The sequence below is a fragment of the Ricinus communis genome, chromosome 1 (assembly GCF_019578655.1).
Source record: "Ricinus communis isolate WT05 ecotype wild-type chromosome 1, ASM1957865v1, whole genome shotgun sequence".
Lineage (NCBI taxonomy): Eukaryota > Viridiplantae > Streptophyta > Magnoliopsida > Malpighiales > Euphorbiaceae > Ricinus > Ricinus communis.
The window spans coordinates 31,136,531-31,148,689 of record NC_063256.1 but is presented as its reverse complement, the minus strand read 5'-3'; the positions used below and the strand labels follow the sequence as shown (position 1 = coordinate 31,148,689).

Sequence of the window (12,159 nt, the reverse complement as noted above, 5' to 3'; positions counted from 1 at the left end):
ACCTCTTGAATGCCCTAAATCTCCTCTTGATCTTTAATTTGATGTTAAAACCAATGTAATCCTTCCTTCAATAGATGAAATGGTATTCTAAGGTCGAGTATTGAAGTTTGGAAAAGATGGCTTATGCTTGTATATGTGAAATCAAGTGAGAAAATCGAACCCTAATTCAATAAATCATATTTGCCTATATAAATCTCTCAACACTGCTGTGGTCAAGCCCGTGTTGATTAGCACGGGCGGAGTCCAGGCCATGCTGGACCTTCGCCTCTCGTAACTTGTGGCTTCTTCTTGGTTGTGCCCTCGCCGGTGCTAAGGCACCACGGCCCGTGGTGGAGGCCGTGGTGGCTTCGAAAATCGTGCCAAAATGGCACTTCTGAAGGTTAAGTGCTGATGGTTCAGCACGGTCAAAGTCTAGGCCGTGCTCAACCTTGGAATGCTAGTCCTTGCTCAACTTTGATGGATTCTGGTCCGTAATTGCATGTATTTCCCTCGGTTACTGATAATGTCCCTCGATAATGGCCTGAAACGTGAAAGGAACCAAAACACAGGTGATTCTAGCATAAAACAAGATAACAATGCACAAAAATGTAAGCAATTGGGCATATAAACATATATAAAATGATGCACATCAAGAGAAAAAGAGAGAAAATCATTGTCATTCTTTATTAGGCAGAAGACTTAAGAAACACTAAGAAAGAAGGCCACTCAAGAAAGAATCCTTTTTTAGAAACTCTTTTTTAATCGACAGAAGATTTTCAACCTCTCTCTAGAACTGGATTCCCTACCAGTCTTTGATTCAACTGCATCCTCATCACCTGAGACTCGCAGAACCATCAACTACGGTGACAACCTGAAAGTTCCTCCAAACATGCATCCATCATCATCCTAAACCGGTTTCTTTGTTCTTTTTTTTTTCTTTGTTGTTTTTTAGAAACATGATTAGGATTATTTTTATTATTTGTGATTAATATGATTATATGAGGCTTCTTGTAAATCTGCATGTTATTAGTTAATTGGATTTTGAAATCTGATAATAAGAACACTAGAGTTTCGAATATGATAATTTTGCTAATTAGGATTTTTGAATCTGATTAGATACATCCATAGGATTAATGATTAGATTTATATTTTTATTATGATTCAGTAATTAAATATGTTTAATAGGATTGTATGATTAATTTACCATTTTTTGGTTTACTGTACTTTTAGTTTCTAGGGTTTTTATTAGTTTTTAGAGTTTTTTATCAATCAATTGATGTCTGTTGTTTTTATTTTATTTTTTAATTTATTTCTTTTATATCTAATTAATTTTACTCTCTATGCATGTGAAATTCGACTCTAAAGATGTGAGATACACTGGTGAATAAAATAAACCCGCTTGGAACCCTAGAGTTGATCGGCTCTATGCTTAGTGTCGATCGGCTATGCAATATTTTGTCCTAAATTTTTGGTTTGAATTGAGTTTGATGTATTTTATGTACTATATTAGATTTTGTTACAATTTTAGTTGTAGGTGAGGTTGCAATAGTTAGGTTTATTTTATGCATCTTATTTTATTTATTTTTATTTACTGTATGATTAAATATGTGTGATCATCAATTTTTTAAATTAGTATAATTTTTTAAAACTACAATCTATCCATTTAATTGAGCAACCATTGGGCTAAAAAGAAAAATTCAATTTGCCCAAAAGAATTAAAATAACAAAAACTAATTAACTAACTGATTAAACTATTTAAAATAAAATATTTTAAAATTAAAATTAAAATAAAACTAACCGATTTAGTAACTAAATTAAATTAAAATTAATTCAATTTCAGTCAGTTTTCATGTTGGTTCAGTTTGATGAGTCATTTTCTCACCCTTAACTATTACTATAAATTGTACTAAGCCTAGCTAAGGCTCAAACTGCAAGTTCATAGTTCAATTAAAAAATAGAGTATGAACCGGCTCGAATCTGAAGCAATTTGATTTACAGTTCTAATCATTATTGACACAATTGTGTTTGCCTATTTTTTTTTTTAAATTAGTAAATAATAGTAAAGGGCATGATGCAACTATTAAGAGTGAGCTGGATTCGGTTAACTAAAACCGAACCAACTAATTCAACTAATCAATTTTTTCAATTAAATTTCAGTCGGTTCAATTTGGTCTGGTTTTTTCTCAACCCAAGTCCTAACTATGTTACTATAGATTGCACCAACAAGAAAGTAAAGTATCGTTCACTTAATTGAAAAATTCAAGCAGTGGGCTTAATTTAAATTTAAATTTAAATTAAAATTTAAAAAGAAAAACACCAAATCTTTGCAGCTATTTATCAGTCACTCCTCTGTATGACTTTCTTCCTTACATTCTCTCACTTCCTCTTCTTCTTCATCTTTCTCATGTCTCATTAGGGTTTTCACATTTCAAGATACAGGAAAGCATTTGTCCTTCTCTTTTTCACTTTTTAACTTTGCCAAGAAATAAAACGGCAAAAGAGAAAAAGAAAGAAAGCCTTTTTTTTTGGACAGTGAATCTTGAACATTTCTACAGACAGACAAGTTATCTTGAAAATCAAAGGAAAATACCTTAACCTAAAGAACCTTAAAATCCTTTGCTTTCAAGGTTTTTGGTCAGAGGAGAAGATGGAGAGATCTAGATCTAAAAGAAACTACTATTATGACCATCAACAGGACTATGACAATGAAATTACCATGAGTAGAACCAAACCCAGATACAACAACAACACCAACAACACCAACAACAATCACTACTTCCCTAATAACAACCGTTATCGTGGCGGCAGCAACAACAGCAACAACAACCGCCCATCAAAGCCCCAACAAGACAACAGTTTGATGGTAACCACAAGTTATCGCATTCTTTGTCACGACATGAAAGCCGGTGGAGTAATCGGCAAGTCAGGAACTATCATCAAGTCAATTAGACAGCACACCGGCGCGTGGATCAACGTCCATGAGCTGATCCCTGGTGATGAAGAGCGAATCATTGAGATTTCTGATACCCGGCGGCGAGACCCCGAGGGACGAATGCCGGCATTTTCCCCGGCGCAGGAGGCGTTGTTCTTAATACATGATAGGATTCTTGAAAGTGATGGGCAGTTTGGGATGAGTTATGCAAATGAAGAAGATGAGTATGGTGGTAGAGGGATTAACAATAGTAACAATAGAGTTGCTACAAGATTGGTAGTGTCAAGAATGCATGTGGGTTGTTTGTTGGGTAAAGGAGGGAAGATAATTGAGCAAATGAGGATTGAGACAAAGACCCAGATTAGGATTTTGCCTAGAGATCATACTTTGCCTCGCTGCGTTTCCATGTCTGAGGAGATTGTTCAGGTTTTCTTGACCCACACCTTGTCACTATTACTATTGGCTATTGCTGCTGTGCTACTACCCAGAGACCTTTACTATAAAAATTATGACTTGAGTGCATCGAATTATACTACCAGTAGACACCTCAAACAATGAACAAATGATGGCTTGAACTCGAATGATTCATGGGATTTATAACTTCATTATTTTGGATACCTGATTTCACCTAACAGTCAGTTGCTTGGAAATTTGAAGTTTAGTGAGACCAATTATTGATTTGACCTGCACATCAGAATGGTGGTGGATGTTGTTTTGTGATGGGAGCTTAATTACTTGATTGAAGAACTATATTTTACTTGCCATGAAGAATTGTTTCTCCATTGACAGTCTCATGTGAACAAAATATATTTCATTGGCTACTCATTTCTGGCTGTTGGTGATTTAATTGTCTATGTACCTCTGCAGGCTACTCTAATACCTATTTTGCTTTATACCTCCCTCATTCTTGCATAAAGAAAATAAGTGAACTTTTAGGATCATCTGTTTGTGCAGTTCTATTTTGATGTGTTTCATGGGGGATGATGATTTGAAGTCTGTTTAGAAATTCATCCAGAGATGTACTGCACACATCTATTAGTGAACATAAGATTGAGCTTGGTTTACATATACATTTCTGTTTTACTTGCAACAATGGAGAGGTTAATGTAGGAGATCAAGCATTGATGTTCTTGCGAATTATTATAAAAGAGAACTTGAATCTTGCATGTCTCTAGTAGTGGTTTACTGTCTCATTGGGATTTACTAATTAATTGCATCAAGTGATGTCCATAAATTACTTTTTTGTGATTAGTTTGGCAATTTAGGATTTCAGAAGTGTAGAACCCATTGAGGTGCCTGCTTGCAATACCTTGTGAAGACTTGATTATTCATTGTGGCGAGTATATTTAAATAGAGAATGATGTTAATTGAAATTAGTGTGTTGAGAGCCTCACATATTTTGTTTCCAACACAGGTTGTAGGTGATGTGAATGCAGTAAAAAATGCAATAGCAATTATTTCATCACGCTTGAGGGAGAGTCAGCATCGTGATCGAAGTCATGGAAATTTTCATGGGAGAATGCACTCACCAGAACGATTCTTTCCTGATGACGATTATGTTCCTCATATGAATAATACAGGACGGCGTTCCTCTATTGATGGCCCTTCATTTGGATCACGAGCATCTGGCCCCAATTATCGAAATAGTAACTATTCCTCACGGCAATATGGGTATAATGTTGAGGCTGGCGCTCCTGTGGCTGACAGTGCCCAGCCCTTTTATGGAGATGACCTTGTGTTTAGAATGCTTTGCCCTGCAGACAAGGTTAACAAAGTTGTTGGAGAGTCTGATGGCATACTAGATTTGCTTCAGAATGATATTGGTGTGGATGTAAAGGTTTCTGATCCTGTATCAGGGTCAGATGAGCAGATGATAATCATTTCATCTGAGGAGGTACCTAGCATTGCTTTATCTCTATAGAGAAATGATATGGTTATTGGCTAATTGCTTCCTGTGCAGCTCTGTTTTTTCTTTATGTGGTATTTGAACTGACTGGTATCATTGTCATAATGTACCTTTTCAACATTTTTGTAACTCCAAATTAAGTCTTGGATTCATATTTGGAATTTGTATATTTTCATTCTGAATTCTTATGTTTCCATGCTCCCTCCCCTGTTTTCCTCTTGGAAGTTGTAACAGATTTCTTTTATTTTCATCCTTATGCAGGGCCCTGATGATGAGCTATTTCCTGCTCAAGAGGCTCTGTTGCATATTCAAACACACATTATTGATCTTGTTCCTGATAGCGACAATATAATAAAAACTAAGTTAATAGTCTCATCTGGTGAAATTGGATGTTTAGAGGGAAGAGATGGATCGTTATCTGAGATGGAGAGATTAACTGGTGCAAAAATACAGATCCTGCCAAGGGAAAAGCTTCCTGCTTGTGTATCGGAAGCTGATGAGCTTGTACAGGTGTGGCACTTGACATTATGAATATTTAATAAATGGCTATACAGCCATGACTCATTAGATGGTTGTAGTTTAATGTCATCTAAAAAAAAATCATTTGCCAGATCCTATTATCAGGAAAAGTTTTTGGTAAACCAAAGTGTCATGTGGTGTATGGCTATGAAGTGATTTCCTTAGAAACGGGTTGTGTAGCTGACCCTCTTTATAGCTTATCAAGTTCTTGAAGTGACTCACAATTGTCATCATCCATGTGTATTTTCTCATGTCTGCAACTGGTGTTTGCCAGTTGCAATGCTTGTGGCGAAAAAAAAAAAGAAGCATCGGAAATCCCTTGAGACTCGACAAGAGATTTGTGTGAGAGAATGTCTTCATATTATTAATGTTTTCAAATGGCTTTGATGCTTTACAGATTGAAGGGGAAATAAAAGCAGCTCGCGTTGCTCTTGTTGAAGTGACATCAAGACTGAGGAGTTATTTGTACAAGGAGTACTTTCAAAAGGATACACCACCTCCTATTTCTGTGCCAAGCACTGGGAATGCATTAGGAATGGAGGCTGCTTCTCCGAATAACATAAACCCACCTCGTGATGGTCACAGTGGTGGTGAACCTCCTGCTGCAAACTATCACACTCCAAAGACTGCAGCACCCATACAACTATCAAAGGTTATCATTCTTTGGTTATGTAGGATTTTCTTTCTACTTCATTTTTCTTTTTCGCGATCATATGTGCAACTTTTGCTGTCTACTGTAGTTCAGCTTTTCCTGTTATTTTAAATATATTGGAACTAAACCACTAGCCAAACTTAACTCTATGATTTTTCAGCCAACGGAACTTTTAAATTAGGACAAAATTAGATGTAAAATTAACATGTTCCTTTTACTTGTCTGATCAAAGAATGAAGCACTGTTGATATGTTGTCTGGGCTTGCTTTGTTTCTCCTCCCATCATTGATTTTCATATTCAAGAAATTAATCACAGTTTTATAGGATGCGAGTTATAGATTCAAATGATTGCATAGGTATATAGAACCACTTGATGGTTAGTCTTCCAAACTGAAACTGCAAAGAAAGGAGGAAAAAGTTATTAGGTTCTGAGTGGAAAGGAAAAGATATAGCAAGCCCTCTTTCCCACATGATCTATCTTCAGGTGGGAGGTCTTAAAAGATCCTCCATATCTTGCTACTTTATGTGAAGTTCAATTTTGTAGGATGCTGGAGGGTCAAGCATTGAAAAAGTGAAGCAGAATGAAAGTGAACGCCGGGAAGATGTGCCTGCTGCAGTAACTAGGTAGCCGATTCAGCTTTATTTTAAGAGTCTGGGCCATATGTTTTTGTTATCATATTTCTGCTATTTCTTCAATTTGTAACATTTATCTTTGTTTCCTGTTAGAATCTCGGTACCACTTGTCACTAGGAGCATTCTTGAAATTGTAATACCAGATCATGCAGTTCCCAAGCTGGTAACGAAATCAAAAAACAAGCTTGCACAAATCAGCGAGGTGAACCTACATCTGCTAGCTCATAATTATTTCTTGACTAACTTATTTTTTTTTTTTTCTCCTAGCAAGTAATTCTTTGATTGTTATATAAATAGTTATCTGGGGCCAATGTAACCCTATTAGAAGATAGACCAGAGGTGACTGAAAAGATTATACAAATATCTGGTACTCCAGAGCAAGTAGAGAGAGCACAGAGCTTGCTTCAGGGCTTTATTTTAAGTAGTAAGTCTCTTTATGTCTTTGCAACTGCATTTAGGCAACCGCCCGCTTGTTGCATTACCAATACAAATTAAACTTTGGTTTTCTTTCTTGATTCAGCACAAGAAGATGGACCTTAAGGATGCAAAGCAGTCAGACTACAAGTCCAGTTGGCTACACAAATGGGGAAGAACCATTCATATATATCCAGAAGCTAATCCTAGATATGTAATCCTAACAAGCAAGGAGCATTTTGTCTCTTAATTTTGGCATTGCATCAATCGGTTTGCATGTCTTTCGCTTGGCTGTTCTAAATATGAAATTTTCGAAACAGAGTTCCAATGTAAATAAAACTTTGGAGAGAGCTCTCCTTTGTTTTTAAGCAATCCTTCAGTTTTCCTGTGTCAATACGAGATTGCTTTTGTTTCTGCTGTTTACTCTGTACTGTTCACTTTTCATTTTGTTAAGCACACTTTCATTTTTCACCTCCTACTGTAAACTTTTGACGCTGATTTGCATGTTTGGCGTGCCAATGGTTTGATACAGGGTATGTAGCATTCGAATGGTCTGAATTTAATTCGGATTTTGCTCGCTCGTTTAAAATGTGCAACGATGTAAACTTAATTTAAATTTTTAATCTTGATACAAATTTCAAGCAAGCTCAGTAGGTAAATTTTTAAAGAGTTTTTTCTATGCTCATTCTTTGAAGAAATTCAATGGGTATTTACTTTTCAAAAAAAAAAAAAAAAAAAAAAAGAAATACGTTTACTTCTTTTTCAAAAAATTTTATAAATTTTACAAATTCGATCTGGATCCCATTTAACCACATCAATAGTAACAAAAATGACTTTTTCCTTTTTTACTCGATGTTCACTTTTCTTCGACTTTTGTGCTCCACGATACTCTTCCTATTCTGCATACTCTATCTCTCTCTCTCTCTCTCTCTCTATATATATATATATATATATATATATGTATATGTATATATTCCTTCTCTCTCTCTTGCTCCCTTGCACACAATTTTACCTCTCTTCCCTGTTGTCCCTTGTTATGGAATCTCACCAGCACCTTTCAATGCTTGTTCGGCGAGCTTTAAAAAAGACTTTCAAGTCCGGCCATAAAATAATTAGGCTTTCATGTATTCAGCCCTAGAAGGATCTAAAATTAAAAAATGTGTCTATATTCAAAAACATTTAAACGAATTTGGACGATCCAGGCAGTACCCAAGTCAATAAATACTGTACTTAATATAATAGTATTAGTAATATTAGATTATCTTAAAATAATAATATTATTATTAAATTTATAATTATCTATTATAATTATTAATAATATATAATAATTAGTATATTAATTGTTTATATTTATAGTAATTATTTATGTAATTATTTATATTAATTTATTATCATAATCCACATTAATTCAAACCCATTAAACAATTAATGGAAAAAATTCCATATTCTCATGGACATCAAATCTCGGAACTGGTCGGTAACAATTCTGGCTTCGTTCCATACCTCTCTTAAGACCATAAACATCGAAGCAAATTTGCAGAATGCCAAATACAGCCATAGAAGCAGTTCTGGAAAGAGAGATTGTTATGAAGATGTTGCCATTGAGTTGGCTCAACAACTTGTATAATACATATATGAAGCCAATCATACCTTTCTTGGTATCTGTTATACCATGATGTTAACTTACAGATTTTCCTTCTTTCTTTTTTCCTTTAGATTTTTTAAGGTGAAAAGAAGATTGGATCTTGTATATGAAGGAGGTGTAGAAAATTTAATTTGTTATTCATCTCTTTTATATTTATTTATTTTTTATCATGTATGTTCTTATCTCTTAAAAATATTTATTTATTTTTAGTTTGTGTTGTAAAAGAAATTTTATAAAGGAGAATCTATATAAATTTTTTGTATTTGAGTAATTCAATAAGAGTGAATATTAACTCAAAATTTCTTCATAATATCAGAGCAGGTTGCATAATTCTTGCATTAGAAAAACATGTATTCTCCTTCATCTGAAACTCTCACTAAATCAAACATTATACTATCATTACAAATTATTCATGTTTCCTCTGAAAATTCTGACTTTAAAGTTGGAATAATCCTTATCACAACCAATTATGATATTTGGTCTCAAATTATGGAGATGTATATCACCGAACGTGAGAAATTGGATTACATTATTGGGGATTCTCCTCAACCTGAATCAACTAAACCCTCTTATTCCAAGTGGTATGCTGAAAACCAGAAATTTAAAAGCTGATTATTCACATTAATGACATTAGAAATTATGAAAAGATATCTTCGTACTGAACATCTCTTGAATCTTGAATGCTCTTGCAAAAGCATTCAGTGATAGATCGGATGAAACGTAAATTTTTGCTTTTAACCGACGAGCATTCATAAGTCAGCAGTTTGGTAGATCTCTTCTGATTATTATAGTGAATTGATTGAAATATTCTAAGAATTTGATCATCGAGATAAAGTAAGAATGAAAGATCCTGATGACGTTACTATGTATAAAGCAGCTGTGGAAAAGTGGAGAATTCACATATTTTCGAACGAACTTGATGCTGAGTTTGAACAAATGTGAGGAGAAATTCTTTATATGGATCTGAGTTTGGACCTTGAACGAACATATGAATATGTTTGTCGAGAAGCAAATTGGAAAAAACATCTTGGGGGAACAAACTTCCTTGGAGTCAATTGCATTACTCGCTAACAAAAATAACTCGTCAACTCGGCAAACTACAACTCAAAGCTTTGATATTGGTAATAAACACACAAATTCAACAAAATAATGTACACATTGTGGTATAATAAAGCATACTCAAAACATATGTTATGACCTGATCGAATATCCTGAATGGTGGGATCCTTCTAAAAACCCGAAACGAAAGTCTAAAACTGCATCAGTATCAACAGTTGTATCCGAGCAAACTTTCTCGTCAGATGTTGCTGCTTTACACATATTTTTGGGACCACTAGGTAAGTCTTTTTGTAATTATGCTATTGTTAGGTCATATACATGAATTATTGATTCTGGATTAATTGATCATTATGTCTTTTACTGAGCTAACACGATCCAAACAATCTATTGTATATATAGCTAATGGTACAGAAGCTAGTGTCATTGGTAAATGGTCATTTTCTCTTGATAACTTAAATTTAGAATCTGTTCTAATTATTCATTCTCTAAATCTCAATTTAATATTTGTATCTCAACTAACCACCTCTTTGAATTGTTTAGTAATTTTTTGGCCTGGTTATTATATTTTTAAGGACATCAAGACAAAGAGGGCGATTTGTTCTAGTACTAGAAAAGGAAAGCTTTATTATCTTGACCTCACACCATCTAGCTTAAGTGCTTTGATTTAGTCGAGTTCAGAGAATAGTAGTTTGGTATCCTTGAGTATAGAAAATACTATATGATTATGCCATAAGCACCTTGGACATGCATCATTTGGATATTTGAAGTATTTGTTTCTCAAGTTGTTTTCAAAAATATCTACTTTGAATTTCAAATGTGAAACTTATGAACTGGCAAAAAGCCATCGTGTCTTTTTTCCAATAAGTTTAAATAAAAGTTAAGTACAATTTATGATTATACACTTTGACATTTAGGGACCTACAAAGATTTCGATCTTAAATGGAGCTTGATGGTTTGTTTCCTTTATTGATGATTATAGTTATATGACATGGATATGCTTGATGAAAAGTAAGCAGGTTGTTTGCTCGTTATTCAAGAAATTTATTTGATAGTGCAAACTTTATATAAAAATTTTAGTTCAAGTAATTCAGACAGACAATGGAGGCAAATTCATTAATTATGAATTCACGCAAGTTCCTCTAACTATATGGTGTAATCGATCAAAACACATGCTCTTATTCTCCCTAACAAAACGGGGTTGTAGAAAGAAAAAATTGTCATCTCTTGGAATTTGTATGAGCTATACTATTTGAAGCCAATATGCCTATCCAATATTGGAAAGAGACTTTGTCCTTAGCCTCTTACCTCATAGTATATAGGTCTTGTATTTATTATCTCTTACCATATATGTTCATATCTTTTAGAAATACTTATTTTCTTCCTAGTTTGTATTGTAAACTAGTTTTGTAAAGAAGAGTCTATATAAGTTTTTGTACTTGAGTAATTCAATAAGAATGAATATTGAATCAAAATATTTTTACGAGATAGTATTAGGCTTATGGGATTAGTTTCTCGAGCTGTGTACACTAGTCGAGGAAATATTCTTAGGTATGTATCTCTCGCTTTGATTATATTTGTTCATTTTCTTGTTCTCTGTTTCAGCCTAATTTTACAATTTTCACTTTATGAATACAATTAAGATTCGCAATGGCTATTAATCCACATCAGTCACAAATATAGATGTTATAGACATCACTTGGATCAAGTAATCTCTCTTTGAGAAACCATCAGCACCGTCATCGTTAAGAAATTAAAAAAAAAGAGGAAAACTGGAAATAAGTCAAAAGATAAAGAAATAAAAAATAAAAAGAAAAAGAAGAGTTTGATGTATCAAAAATAGAATATATAAATTTCGACAAGTTGCAAAATACGAAAATATTGAGAGAGAGAAAAATAAAAAGAAAGGAATAAAAATTCAATGGTGAGGAGAGAGAAATCAGTTTACAATTGATGTTATTATTGAAAAGGGCCCGGACTCGTGTCCAACACAACTTTATTTAATGTTTTATTCATGTTATTAAGTCCTTAGTGAAGAAATGGGCTTATATATCACTTTTTCACTAATTTATAAGTTATTTGTCCCAAAATTTACTTTAGAGGCATATATGAGCTACAGGACAAATATTAGGGGCCAAATTTTACCCTTTCCCTTCAAAATATATCACATCTGAAGGATCCCTCGGTTGAGTTGCACTAATCTTGGTGTAGTAGGTTGGAGAAGCCATAGAGTTCTAGTATACCTATTCCTACGAACCTTCCAGAAACCTTCCAAATAATAATAAGATCATTTAAGTACTTGACTGAACTGAAATTGCAATGTCCTTGGCCCCCTGATCTCTTGTAGCCAACAATCAAACCTTAAAAATGATCTGATATGCTTTTATGCAGTTGTATTTATTTCTCAAACTGAGGTATTTAGA

The 12,159-nt window shown here is 34.0% G+C and overlaps 1 protein-coding gene across 1 annotated transcript; it reads left to right on the top strand.

The window, feature by feature from the left end:
* The first annotated feature begins 2,316 nt into the window (after positions 1–2,316).
* LOC8268177 (RNA-binding KH domain-containing protein RCF3) lies at positions 2,317–7,458 on the top strand. The gene is made up of 8 exons (XM_048376945.1): positions 2,317–3,337; positions 4,326–4,805; positions 5,079–5,327; positions 5,734–5,988; positions 6,533–6,612; positions 6,715–6,823; positions 6,919–7,045; positions 7,142–7,458. The coding sequence occupies exons 1-8, from the start codon at positions 2,627–2,629 to the stop codon at positions 7,159–7,161; spliced, it is 2,031 nt and encodes a 676-aa protein (XP_048232902.1). The 5' UTR covers positions 2,317–2,626; the 3' UTR covers positions 7,162–7,458.
* The last annotated feature ends 4,701 nt before the right edge of the window (positions 7,459–12,159 follow it).

What these genes read in the sequence shown, in the direction of transcription:
- LOC8268177 (XM_048376945.1), top strand. Translation starts at nt 2,627, where the DNA reads ATGGAGAGATCTAGATCTAAAAGAAACTACTATTATGACCATCAACAG. An exon ending in TGTCTGAGGAGATTGTTCAG is followed by an intron (nt 3,338 to 4,325) that starts GTTTTCTTGACC and finishes TTTCCAACACAG; the next exon opens with GTTGTAGGTGATGTGAATGC. An exon ending in AGCTTGCACAAATCAGCGAG is followed by an intron (nt 6,824 to 6,918) that starts GTGAACCTACAT and finishes TTATATAAATAG; the next exon opens with TTATCTGGGGCCAATGTAAC.